Source organism: Drosophila innubila (assembly GCF_004354385.1).
Source record: "Drosophila innubila isolate TH190305 chromosome 2R unlocalized genomic scaffold, UK_Dinn_1.0 1_C_2R, whole genome shotgun sequence".
NCBI lineage: Eukaryota > Metazoa > Arthropoda > Insecta > Diptera > Drosophilidae > Drosophila > Drosophila innubila.
In genome coordinates, this window is record NW_022995374.1 from 1784404 (window position 1) to 1808565 (window position 24162).

The following is a 24162-nucleotide window of genomic DNA, read 5'->3' on the forward strand; positions in this document are numbered from 1 at the left end:
GTCCCCACCTCCGAATGAAACTCTGCCTTACAGTTTCATTCTGTGATTCCGCGACTCAAACTTTAGCGTTCAAATTCACTTTTCACTGAATACTCTAAGAAAGACAATATCTGATTTGTCATGCAGTTTGACAGAGCGCTGTCCACTTAATGTCAGAGGGCTGCCAACTTGTACTTTTATTTCTCAACTTAATTTAAAGTTAATCCTCATAAAATATTAATAAAAATAAAACCATTCGATTATGTTTAAAATATAAATTCGCTCAAATTAAGTTCAGGTATCTCTGCCAACTTAGCGTTTTAGTGCTGCCAACTTATGTATAAGTTTTCTTTTTTTTTAGGTTTTAACTGAAACTCATAAGAATGTTAAGTTGAAGTTGATTTTCTGAAGCTGATAATAAGCAATTAATGAGAAAATAATATGAAAATTTTTTGAAACTAAACTTAGCATATATTATGTAGCCCTGCCAACTTAATTTTAAAGTGCTGTCAACTCCCACATTTGTTTCTCAGCCAAATCTGTCAAGTAAATTAAGATAAAGTGGACTTTTTAGATGATAAACTTACAAATTAATAAAAAAGAAGAAAAATGTTTATTTTTAAATAAAACTTATTTTAAATTACTAAAGCCCTGCCAACTTAATATTAAAGTTTATTTTCCTCAAAAAACAAAACTATTTTTTAGGCCTATCATCTTAAAATAAGAGAATTAATTAAATAATAGGAAGTTAAACTAAATCTCGAAATTTAGCTTAAGTTGAATAAATGAATGAAAACAGCCCTGCCAACTTAGCTTTCAAAATGCAGTGAATCTAAACAATCAATTGCTTTAAAATTGTATGACAATTCGTCAAAATATTGAATGTAAATTTTATCAAAAATCTTAACTTAATTTAAGCTTAAAAGTAAGAGTATTAAAATTTCAGCTTGGACATTTTTTTATTTAAAATAATATGTGTTTTTTTTTGTAAGTGTTGACCGCAGGCTAAAATAAATGAAATCATGAAATAATAAACTGAATTAGGTGCAAATTGTTGTGCGCGGTTTTATTTTATTTCGTTTTGAGATTGCACGGTTCTCGCTTCCTCTTCCTATCCCTCTTCCCCCTCCCTTTATCAACGACCGTGCTAAACCAATTTGTCGAGCTCTCATTTATTTTTTGTTTTTTTTTTTTTTTTATTTTTTTTGGCTGTGCGCGCTACAAACATTTAAATGGCCAAAACTGTCAAAAACATTTAATTGCTGGCTCCAATTGAAAGCAAAACTGTTGCAACATTTTAATGGGTTATCGGAAACTTTTGTTTCAAGTACCTAACTCGCTCTCACTTGTTCCTTCTCTCTCTCTCTCTCCCTGTCGTTTTCTGCCTGCCTGGCAAATAATTATAAATTAATAATTAACTGCCGAAACTATAGAAAAAAGTCATAAATACTCATAACAACGTGCATCTACCATAAACAAAATAAACTTCTAAAAGTGCGCAAAGTAGTTAAAAAAATTAAGTTTAAAACTGGACCAAAAAATACCCTGTATATAAATTTGAACTGCACTAATTTGTAAACTATTTATTAATTTAACGTCGAAAGAGAATAAAATTAAATTTAAAATAAAGTAAGTAAATATGGAAACAAATAAAATAAGATTAAAGAAATTTAGTTCTAAGAATAAAAGGAATAAATAAAAAATTAAAATATTTTCCGTTGTGTTATACAACAACATGCCTGTTTAGCTTACTTTTATAATTACAGGGTATATCATAACTCTATGACTGACAAAAAACTAGGCTGCGCCATAATATACTTGTAAATGTATCTACAAGTTTATGTATCCGTAACATTAAATGTTACAGTATCTGTGTGACTTTATGCGTGACTCTGCCAGTGTGTGTGTGTGTGTGTGTTTGCTTGTGTGTGGGAGATAGAAATGATTGTGGCATTTGTATGCCGACTTGTGCATAAGTTTGAGAAGAAGGGCAAGTCGACAGGACGCGGGGAAGTCAGGAAGAACAGGACGAGTGTGTTGTTCAGAACACACAAAAAACTTTTATAATAATTTGCGCTACAAATTTGAAATTGTAATGCGGACTCATTAGAAAGTTTTTCATTCGAATTTGTTTTTCTGCTGCGGTTGTTGCTGTGGCAGCCTCGATTTTGCCACTGGATTATTTTCTGATTTTATGCCAGCTTTTTTATGCTCATTTCATGTACAATAAATTGCCTACGATGTGAAAGAGCCAAACCACCAAGTTCTGCTTCAGTTTGCCGCTTCATCTCGCTGCTTGAGCCCAACTGAGATCCCCTACAACTGTATGGCATATCGACAGCTCTAAGCAAAAAATATTTTAAATAAACAGTAAATTTATAAAAAATGTTTCAGTAGCAATTCATTTATATTTAAAAAGAAGTCGACAAAAAATGTTTTTTTTAAATTAAAAAATATTTTCAATCATAAATTTTAGGTTACCGTTAAATTTTTTAACTAGTTTTTAAATAATAAATATTTTAATATATAAATAAATTTCAAAAAAAATGTTCAGTATGATTTTAAAAACAAATTTTTCAACTTTATTCAAATTATAAAAATTTTATTATTGATTTTAACATTTTCATAAAATAATGTCTACTAAAATCAGCCGCAGACAAAAGATGTTAAGCATAACAAATTAAATAAAAAAAATAATTGTTTTAAGTTAATAAAAAATGCATAAACTTATATTTAAGAAAATACATTTAAATATATGCGTTAAATCACTTTAAGTAAAAGCAGTTGAGAAAATTTGAATAAACATTTCAAATTAATTAATAAAATATATTTGAATTCGACATAAGTTTTAAAACTGATGCTTAAATATTTAAAAATATATATGTTCAGTTCAAATAAATTATTTTTTTAAATCTAAATGTTATTTAAATAAATGTAAATTGATGCAAATTATAATTCAAATGTTGTAGCGCATTCTGTATTTTTTTAGTCGCATCATACGCTGCTTTGTTGTTTGTTTTGCTGGATTATTGTCAAATTATACGCGTATTTATTTGGATATGCAAGTTTTCAATACAAACACGACTGTGATTCATGACCGTATTGTGAGTGTACTCATGAATATGTTTCGTTTGCCCTTGAAAATGCTTTATTTGTCATGCAGATTTGCAGATCGTTCTTTATTTCTTTCATTTTGGCTTTTCGGCTGACATGGCGTATACGTAATGTGAACGTTTGAAGGCTTTTGGCTTGTCAAATTTAGTTAGTTTTTCTATGCAAGACAAATACTATTAACACGAGTGTAATTTACATTTTCATTTGCCAGTTTATAGTATTTTCCAGGTAATACAATTTTAATTAGTTGAAATTGCATCAAAAAGTTTGTTGTGCACATCTTCAATTCTCGCTTTGCATTTTCACTAGAAAATGTTGTTCTCTCTTACACACTCTCTCTCTCTCTCTCTCCTCCTCTGAGCATGTGTATGTTTTGTGAAAATTAATTACATAGAGGCTCATTAGCATTTCCGTTGCATGTTTGTTTTGGCTGGCGGCGAGACAAGTTTTCTCCACGTACCGAGTTCAAAATCGCAGCAACTAACGCAAATTCCGGTAACTGTATCTCTAACTGCAAATGCAACTGTAATTGTATCTGTAACTGTAACTGCATCTCTATTTGTATCTGCAGCCACTGCGGATCATGTTGCTTTTTTTCAGCTGTTGTTGTTGCTGTCAGCTGACAGTGATGAGCCAAAAAGGTGAACTCGTCTCGGCCATGTCAGGAAGCCAGTTTAAACTGAGTATATTGAGTGTTGTAGTGAATGCATTTTGATTAAAATTCAGTTGAAATTTTTAAATCTGTTTGCTTTAGTTGGAAAAAATATAAGAAAAACCAATTTAAAGAACTGCAATACTTTTCATTATTCACTTTTATATGTTATTTATGCTAATTTATTTATAAAAAAATTTAAATTGACATGTTGTATTTTGACATGTTTATTTTACTTGGAAATTTTCTAAAATTTATTTTAAAAATGGAAATAGTTGAAAAAATATAAGAAAAACCAATTTACAGAATTGCAATACTCTTCATTATTTAATTTTAGATGTTATTCATATTAAAGTATTCATTAAAAAATTTTAATGGACTTACAAATTATTTTAATATGTTCATTTTTGTTGGAAATTTTCTAAAATTTATTTTAAAAATGGAAACAGTTGAAAAAATATAAGAAAAACCAATTTAAAGAATTGCAATACTTTTCATTATTCAATTTAAGATGTTATTTATATTAATTTATTTATTAAAAAATTTAAATTGACTTTTAAATTATTTTAATCTGTTTATTTTAGTTTGATATAAGTAATAGATATTTCATATTTTAATTATAAATTTGCAATTGCATTCATTAATCCATTTATTTTTAATCCAAATCTCTTTATAACATTATTTATAATATTTTATATATAACTATAGCTTAAATTATTAAGGAAAATTAATTAATATATAATCGACTAGATCATTAAGTGACGTTTGAACATAATCATCTCATATAAGATAATTGCCACCACAGTTGCAGCTAATGTTGTTGCCACTCTCGTTTAGCTGCCACATTTGGTTGAATCAACAAAAAATGCATTAGACTGGTCACACAAGTGTATTGCCATCAGAATGTTGCAGTAAAAAACAACAACAAAAAGCGAAAACTTTTAAAGTAAATACAACAGAGTGCGAGTGTGTATGAGTATGTGTGTGTGTGTGTGTGTGTGTGTGTGTGTAAAGTGCGCACACTGCAGTTGGTATGCAAAATTAACAAGTTTTGTTGCAAGTTGCGAGTCAACGGCAGAGTTTTAATATGAATTTGCTTGTGAGATTAAAACACGCCGCAAAGTAGGCAACAAAAAGGCGACAAAGTTAAGATCTGAATGCAGGCTTATCCTGGTAACCTCCTTTTCCTGCTGCTCCTGATTTTACTCCACCCAAATCTGCTGTTTCTTCTGCCTCTGCTTTTTCTCAGCTGCAACTATCCAAATTGAGTTCTTGTACTTGTTACCAACGCACAGTGGATGAAATCGTCTCTTATGTGGTGTTCAAATTTTTTCCATTAAATATATCACAGACTTGAAAAAAAACTATTTATTTTTGTAATTTTACCATCATTACATTAACAAAACGAAAATTTAAATACAAAATTAAAAATAGAAAATTGATTAAATAATATAATAATAAATAAATTAATTACTGTATAAAGTTTTTATTTAGATTCTTAACAAATATGTATTTTCGAATAATTTTAAAGAATTGACAAGAGGTTGAAATTAATGATGGAACAATATATTTAGTACATATAAAAATATAAATATACTTATTAATATACACACTCAGAAAAATCTCAGAAAAGCGAAAAAAAACCAATTTTTGTGACTCATGACTAGTTCTTAATTTTTTGCCTTAATTTTCATTTATATGATACATAATATTTATATATAAAAAATATAGTATATGGCATCGTTAAATATATATGGCATCGTAAAGCAAAATTTAAAAATAGGTATAAGATATATATAAAAGAATATATGCAATAAAAAAACCAAAAACTTAGGCTGATCGACAATCGATAGTACAACGCATTTTCTTAGCTTATAAAGCTCATTTTTTTTTTCGAATAATTACGCTATATTGGTAATTATGCCCACTGTGCAACATTGTTACTTGTTCTTCAGCTTGTACTTGTTGTTTACACTGTTTACAGCATTTGCACACTGGCTTCTTATGAAATTGAGTCGCTAAAATAGCACACACACACACTGACACACACACTCACTGACACACACGCACACACACACACACACATAGACATATAGAGAGAGAGGAAGAGAACCTCATGAATAATGCAATTATTGTGCAGGAAGCTGGAGCAGATGCTTAATTATGCCTAGATGTTTGCCTGACTGGAACCTTGACACCTGACCATATGCTAAAGGGTATATACAGGGTATATGTAGCGTATACGCAGGGTATCTGTGCACTCAACTGTGCTTGAATGGACAGCAAAAATGTGCTGTGTGTGTTTGAGAAATGGCAAATTCATTTACGAGTGCGCATAGCATATAGCATTTGTCACGCTGCTAAACGGAAAATGCAAAATGAAAAGCAAGTGCAACACAACAGGAAGAGAATGATGGGTGGAGGGTGGCGGTAAGGGGGTGGGAAATGCCTGGAAAATTGCATTTTGAGTGCAAATATTAATTTCAGCTGCCGCACAAAGGCAACAAGAGAAAGATAGATAGTAAGAGAGAGTTAGAGCAACAGAGAGAAAGTGTGGCAACTGCTTGTTATACCCGTTACTTTAAAAAGCATATAAGGTATATAGATTTATTGAAAAAAACTGAAACATAAATTTAAAAAACATTCAGTTTCGACAAAATAGGAAAAAACGAATCTATTAACATTATGAAAATTAACTTTAATTTGTAGGCAAGGTGATACACAATATTTAGTTTTAACAGTAAACGAACTGTATCAATTAAGATACTCTACAAATGAGAAGCCGTCTTAGCTATGTTGTGTCAAAATTTCAGCCTTCTTCTTCTTATCGTTTGGTCTGCACAAGTATCAGAAAGTCAGTCAGTGACTCAGGACAAACTGTTTTATATGTATAGATTGTGTAAAAGGTATCTTATAGTCAGTTTCTTGACTATAACCCTTTGTCGCTTATTCATCTTGTTATTGTTGTGGCCGTTGCCACATTGCTATTTGTGTCATGTAATTCAAACGTGCGAGCCCAAAAACATTTTGCTAAAATGCATTCCACAGTGACAAATGCAGCGCATATCCTGCAGGAGTGTCCTGCCACACGGCACTTAACGTAATGGTCCACTGCTCGCTGGACCTTGAGCATGCCAAGTGAGACAGTTGCCTCACTTCCCTTCTCTTTACTTATCCTCCTTCTACGCCTCCTTCACCACACTTTTTTTTTTTTTTTTTGCAGTTTAAACGAATTAAAATAAAAAGCACAAAGTTAAGCTGAGGCAAATGCAAAAAACTTGACCAAATGTGTGCACAGTCCACACTTGACAATATGAGCTCTCGCATTTCCGCTTCCTGCTTCTCTCCTCTTCTCTTCCGTTCCCTTTTCTGTGTGTGTGTGCTCGTAAATGGAGCACAAAGTACAATGATAATAAAAACTAAGCCAAGGCCTTGCTAAATACAGCGTCGACAACCCATTTGCCACTGAACTCCTTAAGATTGATGCCTACAATTGAAAAATGTGAGAGTTGAATATAAATTATAAATACATTAGAGCAGCATTAACAATTTACAGTCACATGGAGACGAAACGAATTTAATAAAACATGAATGCAGAACGAGTTTAGAGGCTAAACAATGAACATCTTGATATGAGAGATCAAAGATTTTGAAAAAGTGTTTCAAACTCAAATTATGAGTAATGGACGGCTTATGCTCGAAAATATTGAAATTTTCTAAGTAAACTAAATTTGAATGCAGAATCAATTTAGGGGCCAAAACATGAACAAAATGACATTCTGCTTGAAAATTGGTTAAGTTTTGACAAAGTTATGAGAGATCAAAGTTTTTAAAAAAATGTTAAGGGGTTGCTAAGGAAAATTTAATGATTCTTGGCTTATATTCGAAAAATATGAAATTTTTTTACTGTATAAAATTTGAATGTAGAATCAATTTCGGGGCCAAATCATGAACAAAATGACATTCCACATGAAAATCGGTTGAGTTTTGACAACGTTATGAGAGATCAAAGTTTTTGAAAAAATGTTAATGGGTTGCTAAGGAAAATTTAATGATTCTTGGCTTATATTCGAAAAATATGAAATTTTTTTACTACATAAAGTTTGAATGTAGAATCAATTTCGGGGCCAAATCATGAACAAAATGACATTCCACATGAAAATCGGTTGAGTTTTGACAAAGTTATGAGAGATCAAAGTTTTTGAAAAAATGTCAAGGGGTTGGTAAGGAAAATTGGATGATTCTTGTCTTATAGTCGAAAAATATGAAATTTTTTTACTACATAAAGTTTGAATGCAGAATCAATTTGGGACAAATCATGAATAAAATGATATTCCGCATGAAAATCGGTTGAGTTTTGACAAAGTTATGAGAGATCAAAGTTTTTGAAAAAATGTCAAGGGGTTGGTAAGGAAAATTGGATGATTCTTGGCTTATAGTCGAAAAATATGAAATTTTTTTACTACATAAAGTTTGAATGCAGAATCAATTTCGGGGACAAATCATGAATAAAATGATATTCCGCATGAAAATCGGTTGAGTTTTGACAAAGTTATGAGAGATCAAAGTTTTTGAAAAAATGTCAAGGGGTTGGTAAGGAAAATTGGATGATTCTTGGCTTATAGTCGAAAAATATGAAATTTTTTTACTGTATAAAATTTGAATGCAGAATCAATTTGGGTGCCAAATCATGATCAAAATGATATTCCGCATGAAAATTGGTTGAGTTTTGACAACGTTATGAGAGATCAAAGTTTCTTAAAACATGTCAAGGGGTTGGTAAGGAAAATTGGATGATTCTTGGCTTATATTCGAAAAATATGAAATTTTTTTACTCTATAAAGTTTGAATGTAGAATAAATTTCGGGGCCAAATCATGAACAAAATGACATTCCGCATGAAAATCGGTTGAGTTTTGACAAAGTTATGAGAGATCAAAGTTTTTGAAAAAATGTCAAGGGGTTGGTAAGGAAAATTGGATGATTCTTGGCTTATAGTCGAAAAATATGAAATTTTTTTACTACATAAAGTTTGAATGCAGAATCAATTTCGAGGACAAATCATGAATAAAATGATATTCCGCATGAAAATCGGTTGACTTTGACAAAGTTATGAGAGATCAAAGTTTTTGAAAAAAATGTCAAGGGTTGGTAAGGAAAATTGGATGATTCTTGGCTTATAGTCGAAAAATATGAAATTTTTTTACTGTATAAAATTTGAATGCAGAATCAATTTGGGTGCCAAATCATGATCAAAATGATATTCCGCATGAAAATTGGTTGAGTTTTGACAACGTTATGAGAGATCAAAGTTTCTTAAAACATGTCAAGGGGTTGGTAAGGAAAATTGGATGATTCTTGGCTTATAGTCGAAAAATATGAAATTTTTTTACTGTATAAAATTTGAATGTAGAATCAATTTCGGGGCCAAATCATGAACAAAATGACATTCCACATGAAAATCGGTTGAGTTTTGACAAAGTTATGAGAGATCAAAGTTTTTGAAAAAATGTCAAGGGGTTGGTAAGGAAAATTTAATGATTCTTGGCTTATAGTCGAAAAATATGAAATTTTTTTACTGTATAAAATTTGAATGCAGAATCAATTTGGGTGCCAAATCATGATCAAAATGATATTCCGCATGAAAATTGGTTGAGTTTTGACAAAGTTATGACAGTTTAAAGTTGAATAGATTCTCTTTTTACCAATATTGAACTGCAATTCATTAGCCAAATTGATGTGTTTGCTTTTTATGGCAGAAACTGTGAAGAAGTCGGAAAAGAGTTCGCTCTTCTATGCGGCATTCAATAAAACTTGACTTAAACTACACAAAATATACAGCAGACACCGACATTCATACTCACACTCACACTCACACGCAGCATCATTCAGTTGAATACACTCAACCCGCATTTGTGAGTGTCGCGTTGTGAATGCGGCAAATTGCATGTTACTCGTTGTTGCAACACATTTGCCAGATGTGAGTACAAAACATTTTCACTTTCTTGCGTTTTGGAAAAGTGATGTGCAGTGTTGCGCATACGCAATGTGTGCCAGCCGTTGCTGCGTAAACACAGTAACACACACACACACACACACAGATATATATATATAAATACACACACAACAAGCACAACAATACAGTTGCTGACACAAAATGTTATTTCACTTCAATTAAATGGATGCGCGGGTTGCAGTTGAAGTGCCTCAATGGTTGTTGTTGTTGTTGCTGTTGTTCTGGGTCGACCATTATATGAACTTTTGCTAAGTGGATGCTGACTGTACAAGTGTGTGTGTGTGTGTGTGTGTGTGTGTGCATTGCCAGTCAATTTAGCAAATGCCGGAACCGCGAAAGTTTCTTAACGCGCTTCGCGTTTGCAGCTTCTTCTTGCCACAATCTCTAAGCCCAAAGTTGTTATTGCACTCCATATTAGCCCAGCCTTTAAAGCATACACAGGCTTATAAGTTTGTGACAATTTATGTCTGTTTCTATTTACACTTAAATCTTAAAGATAAATTTTTTTAAATATTTGTTATGTTTTATTATTCATACAATTTTTATTTATAAAAATCAAAAATACAAATAATTGTTTCTCTGCATATCTTAAATTTTTTAAAAAATAACAAAAGATAAAATTAATCAAGTTGTAGTACAAAAATTATTAATTTTTAACATTTATTTTAAATACTTTTTTTTTATTTACTTTTGTTTAATTTTTGTTAGTTTTTTTTCACTTATTGCTCAAACAGCTGCATTAAAATGACTACAGGACATCTAACAGTCGAGCAGCTTGACAGTAGCTTTCTTAGTGGTTCTCCTTGTTGTTGTTGTTGTTAGACAGCGTAGAGTTTCCGTTGGTAATTATGTTGGCAACAGCAGCAGCAGTGTGCGATTTCAATTTCCGCATTGTCAAATTGTTTGCCAAAATCAAATTCAAATTACAAAGCAATTTCTGTTCGAAAATAGCTTAGCACACAATCAGCCAGCGACAGACGCTATCTCTCCCTCTCTCTCTCTCTGTCTCTTTCTCTTTCACTCTCCCTCTCAGTCGTTCACCTATTGGCACAGACATCCGGCGGATGTTTGGTCTCCGCGTTTTGCAGTTCACAACTTCAATTGCTAGAAATTTCTATGGTGCTCCTTAAAGTATGCAACGATTTCTGTTTTGAATTTTCTACACTTTATTAAGCATACGCAGCGTGGTCGGCACTTAATTTTAGCGGCTTGCCAATCGAATTAGCGTCATTGACTTGTCGCTCTGTCGATTCGCATCGCATTTGGTGCCAAATACGCATCACAGACTGTAATTACAATTTGCTGGGATCTCGCAGTGGCCCCGGGGCAGCAATATTGCACAGTGGGTTCCTTTGAACAAATATTCTGCATAAATTAAATATGTTTTTATATAATTTGTGGCATGTAAAGCGCTGCAAAAGGTTTTGAACGTACATTTTTTAGCAAAACTAAGCAGATAATTGAGTAATTAAAATCCAAACTAATCCAAAAAGAACGCAAAAATACATTTCTGTGTTTCTGAAACCAAGAAACACTTCCTTTCAAATACAAAAATATCTTATTGAAAGATATAATAAAATTAAAAATTTATTGCTGTAAAAAAAACGTTCCCAATTTTATTTTGAATGAATTTATAAATTAACAATATATATATATATTTAAATTGAAAATAAATCATGGAATTTCTGTGACTTTAATAAATTTGCTAGAATGTGAAACTTCGAAACTTACGAACATCGAAAAAATAAAATAGAAGCAATATCTTTTAATTAAGTTTAAGAAATTGTTGAATAGCTCAAACTAATGCTAATAATTTGTCTAAGAATCCCATAGTGCACAGTGAGGCGCGACTTAATGCCCGAATTTGTGTGTGTCCATGTGTGACAGATATCACACACTCACACGCATATTAGTTGTTGTTGTTGCTGTTGTTGTTGTTGTTGTTTGTCCAGTGCTGTGTTGAATGAATAGTTCCAGTTCCATTTGCGTTTGCTTTGCTTTGGTTTTGTTGGGTTTATTTTAGTTTAACTTATGCCCTGCATTTGGATTGTGGTCAACTTGGCAAATATTTAACCAAAATGCATTGCAGACTGAGCATATGAATGATGAATGCAGATAAACTGAATAATATCTGAATTTATAACATGCTTGAAGAAATAATTCATTGAACTGATTTATGTTTACATTGAAACCAAGTGCTGCCTTCCATTTAATAATTTCTCATAGTAAGTTGAATGAATAGAGCTCTCTTTAGGCCACATTTGATGAATGTTATCAACAGTTATAAATACTGACTGCTTGAATGAGATTATTCTCAACGATTTGTTTACAATTATGTTTAAATTTTGCCTCAAGGACATATTTGCAATCCTTAAAATATATATCTGTAAATTTATATAATTAATTATATAAACAGTAAGAAATGTAAGCTATTTGTATTTATTAACACAATTTAACAAATTTCTTGCACTTTTCGCTAATCAAAAACGTTATCATTAATTTTTTTTGACATAAAACAAATTTTTAATTAATATCTTAAGTTTACAAATGTTCTAGTTAAATTTGTTATTTGTTTATTTTGCAGTTTTTGTGTAAATTTTTTAAATTTCACTGAATAAAATAGCTTATTTTCTATTCTTCTAATCTTATTATACACATTTGTATTTAGCTCTATCTTTCACCTCTAAACTAAATAATTTAAGATATTTTTACTGCAGTAAGAATTCATGTTGGAATTTTCTTGTTCTCTATTTTATTTAGCGTATTTTCTTTTGCAAGAAAAACACAATTTTAAATCTGTATTGTCTGTCAATTTTCGTATAATATTTGTATGTTTTTTTTGCGTGCTCAACATTTGGATTAAGGCGTTTGGCTGCGTTATGCATTTAAATGGCACACCAAAAAGCAACTCATAAACACACACACAATGTCACACACACACACACACACACATACACACACATACACATAGGTTAAGCCCTTGGCCAAAAGTAGCCTTCACCTTTGCACTTTTCAGCGCTCGTTTATTTTGCTTAAGCAGCTTGCACAAAATGCTTGTAATTTGCTTGTTTCTTTGCACTTGAATTAGATGAGCGTTAACACATACATGCACACACAAATACACACACATATACACACACTCATATAGTTGTAAATATTGTGTTATTTTTGAGTATTCTTTAAGAGAATGTTATAATTTTGTCACTAAATGTGTAACGCATAAAAGATGGCATTGAGAAATTATTTTCGACAGTAAAAAATATTATTTAAAAAAAAATAAATGCAAAAAATAAGCATGAAATAAACCAAGGCAAAATCATTGTTTAAGAAAACATTTTTTTTAAATATTAATAAAAATAAATAGTAAGCAAATAAATAAAGTGAAGTTTAGTACATTTTTTTCTTCATTTTTGGTTTTAGTATGAAAATTTGTTGTTTCTGGACATAATTCAACACAATTCACAGGGCTTTTTAAGGGTATTAACCATTCGGCGTAGTAAAGATTACTTCCCTGTAGATTCAAGCTTTACCTTTGCACGAGGCGTGTCCTTGCAGCTGCGGCACTTGTCAAGTCGTTTGCTTGGACCGTGCAAACAACATGAGAAGCCCAACACCAACAACAACAGCAACAACAACAAAAACAACCTGGCCAACTAGTAAATGCATTAATGGCAGCCCCCGTCCCCTACAGCCAGCAGCCCCTTTTATTTACAGTATCCTCCGCCTTCTTCTGTTGCCTTCAGTTTTCGCTGCAAAAAGCGCTCACCTCGCAAATTTGCACCTATTACAGCATGTGTGTGTGCATGTGTGTGTGCGAGCGAGTATATATTTATACGTAAGTGTGTATGCGTGTGTGAGTTTCAGTTAGAGATGATTGTGCGACGTTTTCACCAAAAATACACTATGCTTGAGTTTCTAAAGTTTTGGAGTATTCAAAAAATTGTGAATTATTGAGAGTAAGATTTTGTTATTGAATATCTTTTATAATACTTTATTTTTTAATTATCAAGCCTTTTAAATTACAAGCATGTTAAGTGTTAAATAACGCTCTCTACATTCAGTAGACTTTCAACGAGTACTCAAAAATTTACATAATTTTATAATAATTTTATGGGTTACAAAAAAAATGTTAAACAAAAAGGAAAGCATGCTTGGCTTATTAAATATTTCTTTAAAAACTCCCAAATTTTAAAGTTTCAACTTGCTACATATTTAAACTTTTTGTCCCTTTTAATTTTTTCTATGTTTAAAATTTCAAACCTAAATATTAATCCACAAGCGTTTAAAATAAATAGTAAATTGTACAAAATAAGGGAATTTGAAAGCTTCCACTTGCTACGTATCAGTTGAGTTTAAATTTACGCCTAATTTATTTTACACTTTTTGTCTCTATTCATTTTTTCTAATTTTAAAACTAATTATTAATTCACAAGCTTTTAAAAATAGATATTAAATTCAACAAAATTAGGGAATTTTAATTTTTGTTGAAGACGTACTATTTTAAACTTTTGGTTAAGGCCTGTAAATGATTTGTCGTGCGTGAGTCAGAAGAGCTTCTTTGGAGCCGTGTCCATCTCTAGCGTGAAGTGAGGCTACAGTGTTTGCTCTGTGACATGGCTGGAATGCTCAGCTAGGTGCCTCAAGTGTTTTTTAGCTGTCGCTGACGTCGTCGTCATCGTTTTGATTGCGCTGTGCATCAAGAAGATCAGGACATTTCTGGAGCTTCGTCCTGGGCTCGTTAAGTGCCATCAAGACAGTCAGAGGTTGGGCTGCTTATGGCATTTTATGCTATTTTAAATGCGTAAGCTACGGGTTTATATGATTTCCTTTTTTTTTCTGTTTTTTTGAAGCACACGGTAAATCTAAATAAATAAAGACATCTGATGAGTGCCATTGACGCGACGCAAGCAGTTAAGGAGTGAAAGAAAGAGAGATAGAGAGAGAGAGGGTGACATATGTTGATTTTTTGTCTCTTCAGTTATAGCCCATAAAAATGTTTATGTGTTTGTTTTTGGGCCACTCGCCTCATTAGTAATTGAAGTTTTGACATAGGCGTAAAGTCCCAAGTTGAAAGCTTCAAGCTTCAAGCTTCAAACTTCATGCAATTTTCATTTGCCAAATGCGTCGCTAGGTTGTTGTTGTTGTTGCAGCTGGGAAACTACACAAATGTTGTCTCCAAATAGTGTGTGTGTGTCGCTTAATGCATTTTTAATGCATCAAACACATTCTGAAGACGTAAAATTGCAATCAAATTGCTTTAATTAAGTGGATTTGCATTCGAAATTTACACAGAAATTTCCCAGAAGGCAACAACTACAACAACCACAACAACCACAACAACAATAGTAGCTGCACTAAAGGACATGCTGCTCAAATCGCTTGGTGTGAGCTTTAATTGATTGCTACATTAATTATTTACATTAAAAGACGGCACACATGGCGTATGCTTAATTTACATATAGACGAACCACTCTACGAAACAATAAAAAATGCCATTTTTTTGAAGCTTTGCCCAGTCTATTTTTTTTTGAGCAAGCACACTGCGTATTCTAAATATTTAAACCACTCAAAGCAGTCGAATTCCTATAAATACAATAAAGTCAAATAGTTTTCTTTAAACTTTTAAAAATGCTTGCAACTATTTTATGCTTAGCTCTCAGTCCAAATATTTGAGAGAAATTAATAAAAAATATATAAGACGTATGCTTAATTTGCAAACCAGCCAAAGTAGCAACATTCCAACTGCAACAATAAAAGAAAACATATTTTTAAAGTTTATAAAATGCTTGAAATAACTCGAACTGAGACTTATAAAAATAAATTTCGTTTTGCACATTTTTCGAGCAAAATATTTATTAGCATAGCAAAAAAAAAAAGGCAAAATTGTTTTGAGCAGTCAATTGGCAAATATTTGCATAGAAATTTGTTTAAATATTTGCCAACAAAATAAAAAAAAAATACATATGTGACATGTCAACCGATTTTGATATTTGCATATAAATTGACTGTCTCTTTCTCTGCTCTGCGCTATTTACTCTCTCTTTCTCGCTATGCTTTGATAAATTTGTGCTGAAAAAGTCAAAAGGACATTTGGCAGCAAAAGGTAAACAGACAAAAGTTGTCCATGATTTGCAAGTGTCAAGTTTGCACAATGAAATATCCTTAAATATATATATATACATATGTATAAGTGTGAGTCCTGTGTGTGTGTGTGCATATCCTTGATGTGACACTTTAAGTGAAATATGCTAATAAAATACGAGCAAATTTGTGCTTTGATTGACTTAATATTAAGCTATAACAAATATTTACGCAAACTGTTTGCAAGAAACATATAAAACTAATTAGCTGAGTATTTTATGATGATTTATGTGTTAGAGTGAAAGGACTCACATATCTATTGACTTAATTAAAGCATTGCCACTCGGCTTTGATTTCAATGTGGCCAACGAAATTTCAATGTAAATTAATATGCGATTCACTGAGCTGGATAATTATAATGAAGCGTTTTGTCTGCCACAAACTTAACCTTAATTCCATGTTAGCTTACTTAATACTAGCGTGTCTTTTTATTGCTTTACTCCACTATCCTTTTATTTTTTCACTTTGTATTATTTGTCATGCAGGTGCGAATTGTTCGCTTTAGGACAAAAAGCTGACAAAACACATAAAAAATATGCGCCGTCTGCTAATTAAGTTGCTCGCCAAAATGAAAAAAAGCAAAAAAAAAGACAACTAAAATTAAATGAAAATGCAGCCAAGGGAAAGCGTGGAAAAATCCAAACGCATTGTGTTGCAGTTACTTTTGTGCATAAAATGGAACAGATGTTGCTCCTCCTTTGATTCTAATGCGGGCTAAGACTCAACGCACAGTGGCACAAAAGGCTTGATTAATTAAAATATATTTGAATTTCTTGTTTGATTTTTTTATTATTAATTTTTATTTAACCGATAACCAATATTTCAAGCACCTTAGAGATAATTCTTAATGTTCTTAATATTTATCAACTGTAAGTTTTATGTTTAAGAAAAACAATATTATTGGACTTTTAAGCAAATTGGTACCTATTTTAAATGATTGTCCCCCTGTGCTTTTTTATTTAAAAGTATTTGTTAAACTTAACTAATATACATATTAAACATTTACATTCACATTAAAAATATTGAATGAAATAATAATAATAAAATTTATGTAACAAAATAGGAAAGACAAATGTTAATCATAAGATATTTAGCTAATATAGTAATTAACTTAGGAATATTTAATTATGTAATATATTTATAAAAAAAATGATGTATTACATAATAAAAATTGCATACAATGATAGACAGCTGATAACTTACTGTTCGAATATATTAATTATTATACAAAAATTTAATATTTTTTTTCCACTGTGCACCGCTGTCAGCCCTGACCACATTTTAATTGGGCTAAGAGGAGTGAGTCTTCTGACCAGGCTACATGTGTGACATGCTATTCGGAAAACTTTTAAATGAGTTAGTTAAGTAAAGCGGGTAATGTTGTTATGACTTTGCATTCTACATTTTCCATTCTGCATTCTCTATTCACCATTACAAAAGCTTGTCAGCTTTGCTTGTTTAACTTAACAGACTGTTAACCCACAGAGCCCTCAAGCAACATTCTCACCATACCAGATATATGTACACACGTTTATGTTATGTAATTAGTGCACATACATTTTTGATGAAAATGTTCTCTAAATAGACCCGCAGACAGGTTAAGACAAAGCACTTGAGTTCTCATTAACATTTCTTTGTTCTGCGTGTAAACAGCACTTTAACAGTCTTTTAATAGACAAAGTCTTAACATGTGTATTTGTGCTCTTATTAGCATTTGTGCTTTGACTAAATAAATTTTCTGTTTGTTAGATAATTTACATAGTACTGTCAAAGTTAGTAAAAAGTTGAATGCAGAATGAATTAAGGGGCAAATGACATTCCGAAATGACATTCCGCTTGAAAATTGGTATAGTCTTGACAAAGTTATACATTTTTAAAAAAAACTAATATATTTTATAAATAATAGACACTTAAATTAAAGAAAATTGCATAATAATTAATTGTTATGTTAGTAACATTTGTGTGTTTGTTACACTTTTGGCAGTAAGTTAACATAGTATGTGTATTTTCTTTAACATTTGTGTAATCGGTGATTAACATTGATCTGTTACTTGCGCTTTAACAGCTAAATAACATAGTTATATCTCTTTCATTTATAATACATTATATCAAACATAACATTAACATAACTTTTTGTTCGCTACATGAGCTGTGTAATTAAACGGCAATCATTTTTTAAATCTGTTTTTATTTAATAATATATTAATAAAATAGAAACAAAGTTAACATAGTATTAAGATTAACATTTCAGTGGTAAATGAGTTCACTATGCTCTGTTAAATACTTTAAGCAGTCATTTAACATAATATTTGTACTTTCTTTACCGCTTAAGTTTAACAGCCAGTTAACATATTCAAGCTTAATGGCTTTTCACTTTAACAGACACTTAACAAATAGTAGCACAGTAATTAACATTTCTGTGTGAACAATGCGCTGTTAATTGCCCAGTTTTAATTGTAATTAACATAAATATAATCTCACCCTCTTGAAAAGTTCACCCACGCTGTGATAATGATTGATTATAATAATACCCTCTAATGGGTGCTACTATAAAAAGTTCTAACTGGTTTTTATACTTTTGAAGTATTTATGACTAATTACAGTGCTTTCGATTGAATACATACACGAATAAAATTGCAATTATGGAATCGCAGAAACGTTTTTACGATTCGTAGAAATTTTGTATTAATTGAGGCTTTTTATTTGTAGACATTTGTGTTTGGTAATTGAGGGATAAGTGCACGCAATTAATATGCAATTAGGCTCATGCAATAGTTTTTGATTATTTCTTGTGCTCTTGTGCTTTAAATGGGGGCATGCTTCTGGCATATTTATATACATGTGGCATGCTACAGCAATAGCAATTATCGCAAATTATATCATCCAGAAATATATGTGTATGAGATTGCATTATCTGGAGTCGAATCCCGAATTGCCGAATACCGAGTGCCAGTTGAATAATGGAAAACCTCATGACATGGAAATGAAATGAAACAAAGGAATGCCGAGAGGAGCAAAAAGAAAATTATTCAATTACAACAATGGTCATTGGAATGTTGCAATGCCATCGCAAGCTCATGCCAATGATAATAATGATGATAAAATATGCGATTCAATAAATACTTGAAGTTTTCCCCAACACACACACAATCCGCTTTTCCCCCTCTACATCGTAAATTGCAATCATAACAATGATGCGGCCTCTTTTCATGCACAACACTCATTGGATTCATTCATACTCGAAGTTCCAATAACATTAATTTTTTAACCAAAACCCAATAATGCCGCATACAATAAAAATCAACCAATTGCAGCGCTCATTGTTATCAACATTTATGCCTTGCCTTGTAAATTATAGGGTCCATCAGTTATTAGGCTCATTTCCTCCATACCTTATCTTGACAAGAAACAACTCTCGAATTCATTTATATATTGATCGCGAAAATAACTTTTGTATGGAAAATTTTTATGTTATTTCACGATAAAATTGTCTTTACTATGTTGTACAAAAGTTTCAGACTTCTTGGTCTACCGTTGGGGCTACACAAATATTAATCAGTCAGTCAGGACAAACAGTTTTATATAGATAGTTAATGAAACTTAGCAAATTTAAGCTATATACACTCAGAAAATTTATTTTCTATATTATATTTAAAAAAGGAATGTATTTCTTATAAATAGAAGTGATACGCTTGTTTTGAGTGCAGTATTTTTAGAATAGAATATATGCAATATAGACTTGGTTTTGTGTAAAAAAATAATCATAAAATTGATGATACAAATCTGTTCTACTATTGTCTTAAAAGAGTGTTTAAGCAATTTATTGAATTCCGTTTTTTATGTGAAGCACAAAATGAATTGAGTAACATTTTCGATTTCAAGTAAATGTATTGTAAATTGTTATCAAAGAAATAACTTAAAGGGCGACTAAATTAGTTGGCGCACAATTAGTGGGCGTGGCAGGGGCTGCCTTGAATTTTATGACGCACTCGGAAAAGTTTAGGCTGGCCGTATTGATAAGCCCGACTGTCTGGCCGCTCCGGCCACGCTTCATTTGCATAAAATTCAAATAAAATAAACGACAAACATTATAATCATTAGCCCGGTGACCGCCTCCTGGGTGCAGTCAGGCCCTGGGCCAAGTTCTAGATTGCAATATGGGGAGGTAAAGTCTCCCATTGGGGCCGCTGACATATTTATGGAGTTTCTATGTTAACGAGCCGTAAATTAATTTAGCTAATGATATATGCAACACGCCAACCGACGACGAGCAGCTTCCTCTTCCTCTTCCTTGTCTCCATCTCCTTACGCTTCATCTGCCACATCCATTATATGCCTATCCATTCTTGCAACGCGACTTTCTGTTGTTCAACCTGTTCACCCAACTTCTGGGTCATCGCAAACTGTATGAGAACGAGCAAATAGTTGAACACAATCGAGGCGAACTGAAAGTGAATAAGTGAATAAATAACACTAGTTAACACCAAAAACTGATGTTTAAAAGAGCAGCCTAAAAAATTGAATAATTTTTTTTATCCCTCTTGAAAAATACTAAATAAATTAATATAATATGAGTAATAAATTATCACATCTTACAGGCTAACAGTTATGTCTCAGTGAACTATCCATTGATTAGAATGAAAAAAGGTCTATAATGACGCATAATTAAAGCAGTTATATATTTTAAATATATTATATATTTTTTCTTCGTTGCTTACAGAATTTTAAAGTTAAGTAATTGAAGAAAATCCCAACAATTTTTATAGTTTATTTAATGGAAAGTTAGGCTGTTGCAATAAAAATAATATAAAGTTAATTATTTTCTAATGTGTTCATCAAAATGCAAATCATTTTATTTATGATTTATTACAAATTTAATAATGTGATTTTATACAAACTTTGAAATTCAGAAATTTTTTATATACTATATACAGTCTCTTTTAAAATACCAATATAAATGAAATTTATAATAAAAGTCCCGATTTTTTTATTTCCTGAGCTAAGAATTTTTTGATAAAGTATTAGATGAGAAAAGCTTTAGTAAATATGATTAATGAAATATGTTTTATGATATGTTTATTAAAATAAGTTAAAACAGCCTTATAATCCCGAATACAAGCTGTTTTTCTTAATTTATTGTTGTACAAGTATAGTAATAAAAAAAAAACGTTTTTCATAATTTTTGTTGCCTAGTGTAAACGTAACTCCAGTTCTAACTCACCAGAGTAATGACAGTTTTGTTAAGGACAATGCTTGTGCCGCTGGTGAATTCGACCTTGAATTGGAGGCGCCAACGCATCGTGGAGGCGACGAGGTGTCTGACAGTCGGACTGTCAGGAAACCAATTGTCCAGTTTCTCGAGCAGGCGGAGACACTTCCTTCCCTCGTCCACACTCTTGCTGCAGTAGACGGGAGCAATGAGCATCTTGTAGAAAGGAACCAACATGCAGATGCAAAGGAATCCGAGTAACATTAAACTGATGCCATCGTTGCTATCGTTATCGGAACGACCAAATATAATATATAGTTCACTTGTGCTCAGCGTAAAGTCATGTGCCATGGCTGACCATAAGCTCAGATTATAGACCTCATTGATCTCCCGAATAATGTAGTGCAGTTCCTTGACCATCTCCACCAGGCTTCTCAAACGTCTTTCACATAATTCCCCTTTGCCAAAGCGCCTGTAAAGGAACTCAGGCTGCAGAATCTGTTGCAGCAGGCGAAAGCGAATGCTCAGTAATTCAGTGAGTGTCATGTGCACATATCCAGTCTGATGAGGTCCACTGGTGATCAGTATATAACACAATGCGGCGGGCACAACAATCTCCAGATGGTGTCCCTCGGCGCCATGCACCAGGGCCGTGTTGACCGCCCCTAGATAAAGTACAGCCATCACGGACAGCAAGAGAATATTCTTGCGATACAATTTATGATAGTTAAGATTGGCCCCAAAGTCACGGATCAATTGCCTGTCAATCATAATGGTAAAAAATTTGGTTAATATTTGACAAAGTTATGACAGTTTGAAATTTGTGAAAAGTGTCAAGGGAAGAGTATAGAGAAAATGGACAGTGATCAAATATATGGAAAAAATGGACGGTGAAGGAAGAAAAATTGAATTTTCCAATTTTAATGCAGAATGAAAATAGGGACCAAATAATGATAAAATTGACAATCCGCAAGGAAATCGGTTAAGATTTGACAAAGTTATGACAGTTTGAAATTTGTGAAAAGTGTCAAGGGAAGAGTAAGGAGAAAATGGACAGTGATCAAACTATGCGAAAAATGGACGGTGAAGGAAGAAAAATTGAATTTTCCAATTTTGATGCAATATGAAAATAGGGACCAAATAATGATAAAATTGATAATCCGCAAGGAAATCGGTTAAGATTTGACAAAGTTATGTCAGTTTGCAATTTGTGGAAAAGTGTCAAGGGAAGAGTATAGAGAAAATGGACAGTGATCAAATATATGGAAAAAATGGACGGTGAAGAAAGAAAAATTGAATTTTCCAATATTGATGCAGAAGGAAAATAGGGACCAAATAATGATAAAATTGATAATCCGCAAGGAAATCGGTTAAGATTTGACAAAGTTATGACAGTTTGAAATTAGTGAAAAGTGTCAGAGAAGAGTATGGAGAAAATGGACAGTAATCAAATATATGGAAAAAATGGACGGTGTAGGAAGAAAAATTGAATTTTCCAATTTTGATGCAGAATAAAAAAAGGGACCAAATAATGATAAAATTGATAATCCCCAAGGAAATCGGTTAAGATTTGACAAAGTTATGTCAGTTTGAAATTTGTGAAAAAGTGTCAAGGGAAGAGTATGGAGAAAATGACCAGTGATCGAATATATGGAAAAAATGGACAGTTAAGGAAGAAAAATTGAATTTTCCAATTTTGATGCAATATGAAAATAGGGACCAAATAATGATAAAATTGATAATCCGCAAGGAAATCGGTTAAGATTTGACAAAGTTATGTCAGTTTGAAATTTGTGAAAAAGTGTCAAGGGAAGCGTATGGAGAAAAGGGACAGTGATCCAATATATGGAAAAGTGGACGGTGAAGGAAGAAAAATTTAATTTTCCAATATTGATGCAGAATGAAAATAGGGACCAAATAATGATAAAATTGATAATCCGCAAGGAAATCGGTTAAGATTTGACAAAGTTATGACAGTTTGAAGTTTATGAAAAAGTGTCAAGGGATGAGTATGGAGAAAATGGACAGTGATCGAAAATATGGAAAAAATGGACAGTTAAGAAAGAAAAATTGAATTTTCCAATTTGGATACAGAATGAAAATAGGGTTCAAATAATGATAAATTTGATAATCCGCAGGGAAATTGGTTAAGATTTGACAAAGTTATGGCAGCTGAAAGTTTGTAAAAATAAGTCATAAGTATGCATTATGGAATCTACCTATCAATCTCCGCCAGACGTTCATAGATTCTGAGATGTCTTTTTGCCCCGGCCTGCAGTGATAGCACCGTCAAGATGAAGACTAACGATGATATAACCAACTCCAATCCCATAATGCTCAACACCAGCTTGTCCAGGCGAAGGACACGTGACCTGAGGGCATCATTTCGCACCATGGCATAGAGACAACCGTACAATCCCAACACTGCGAGACTGGCACAGCACATGGAATAAAAACGTGTCCACTTATTGATTACAAAATGTCCGCCATGATTTAAAAATCCATTGCAACACACGATGAACTGCACTCCACAAACGAGACTGACACAATTGTGCAGAGTTCTGGGCTCCCGAAAATAATAAAATATGGCCATATTAAGATGGAACAAAGAACGCGTTTCAATCGACTTTGATTCGTCCGTTGTCGAACAAGTTGTGACCAAGTCCAGATTGGAATTGTTTTTGTTTTTACTTAATTAGTTGGTGCTTTAAGCAGAACTTATCTTTTCTATCGCATTAACAAAGTACGTTATAGCATGAATTAATAAAGCAGATGATCTAAAACGAATTCTAAATACAACACGATGACCCAATACAGTCAAAATGATTCAGAATGAGGTTAGACTTAGTTTGAACTGAGACTTAATTATGTGTATTATTATTAATATATATTTTTATAGCAATTATTTTGATTAAATATAATGGACAGTCCCAAATATACAAGATGTGAGTGTGGTTAGAAAACCTTAGAAAACAATAAAGTTTTTCATACTAAATGCTAATTTGCATCTTACTGTTTCTATGGCAGCTGTATGATATAGTATTCCGATATT

The 24162-nt window shown here is 32.0% G+C and overlaps 1 protein-coding gene across 1 annotated transcript; it reads right to left on the bottom strand.

Moving 5' to 3' along the window:
• Nucleotides 1-20229: 20229 nt before the first annotated feature.
• On the bottom strand, nt 20230-23703 carry LOC117785850 (putative gustatory receptor 57a). Its single transcript, XM_034624103.1, has 3 exons — nt 23330-23703; nt 21123-21870; nt 20230-20346 (listed from the first exon to the last, which is right to left on the bottom strand). The coding sequence occupies exons 1-3, from the start codon at nt 23701-23703 to the stop codon at nt 20230-20232; spliced, it is 1239 nt and encodes a 412-aa protein (XP_034479994.1).
• Nucleotides 23704-24162: the final 459 nt, after the last annotated feature.

Bases quoted from the DNA above. Each gene is read 5' to 3' on its own strand.
- LOC117785850 (XM_034624103.1), bottom strand. From the start codon at position 23,703: ATGGCCATATTTTATTATTTTCGGGAGCCCAGAACTCTGCACAATTGT. The intron at 21,871-23,329 runs GTAGATTCCATA...TATGATTGACAG, and splicing joins CGTCTGGCGGAGATTGATAG to GCAATTGATCCGTGACTTTG. The intron at 20,347-21,122 runs GTGAGTTAGAAC...ATTCACTTTCAG, and splicing joins ACAAAACTGTCATTACTCTG to TTCGCCTCGATTGTGTTCAA.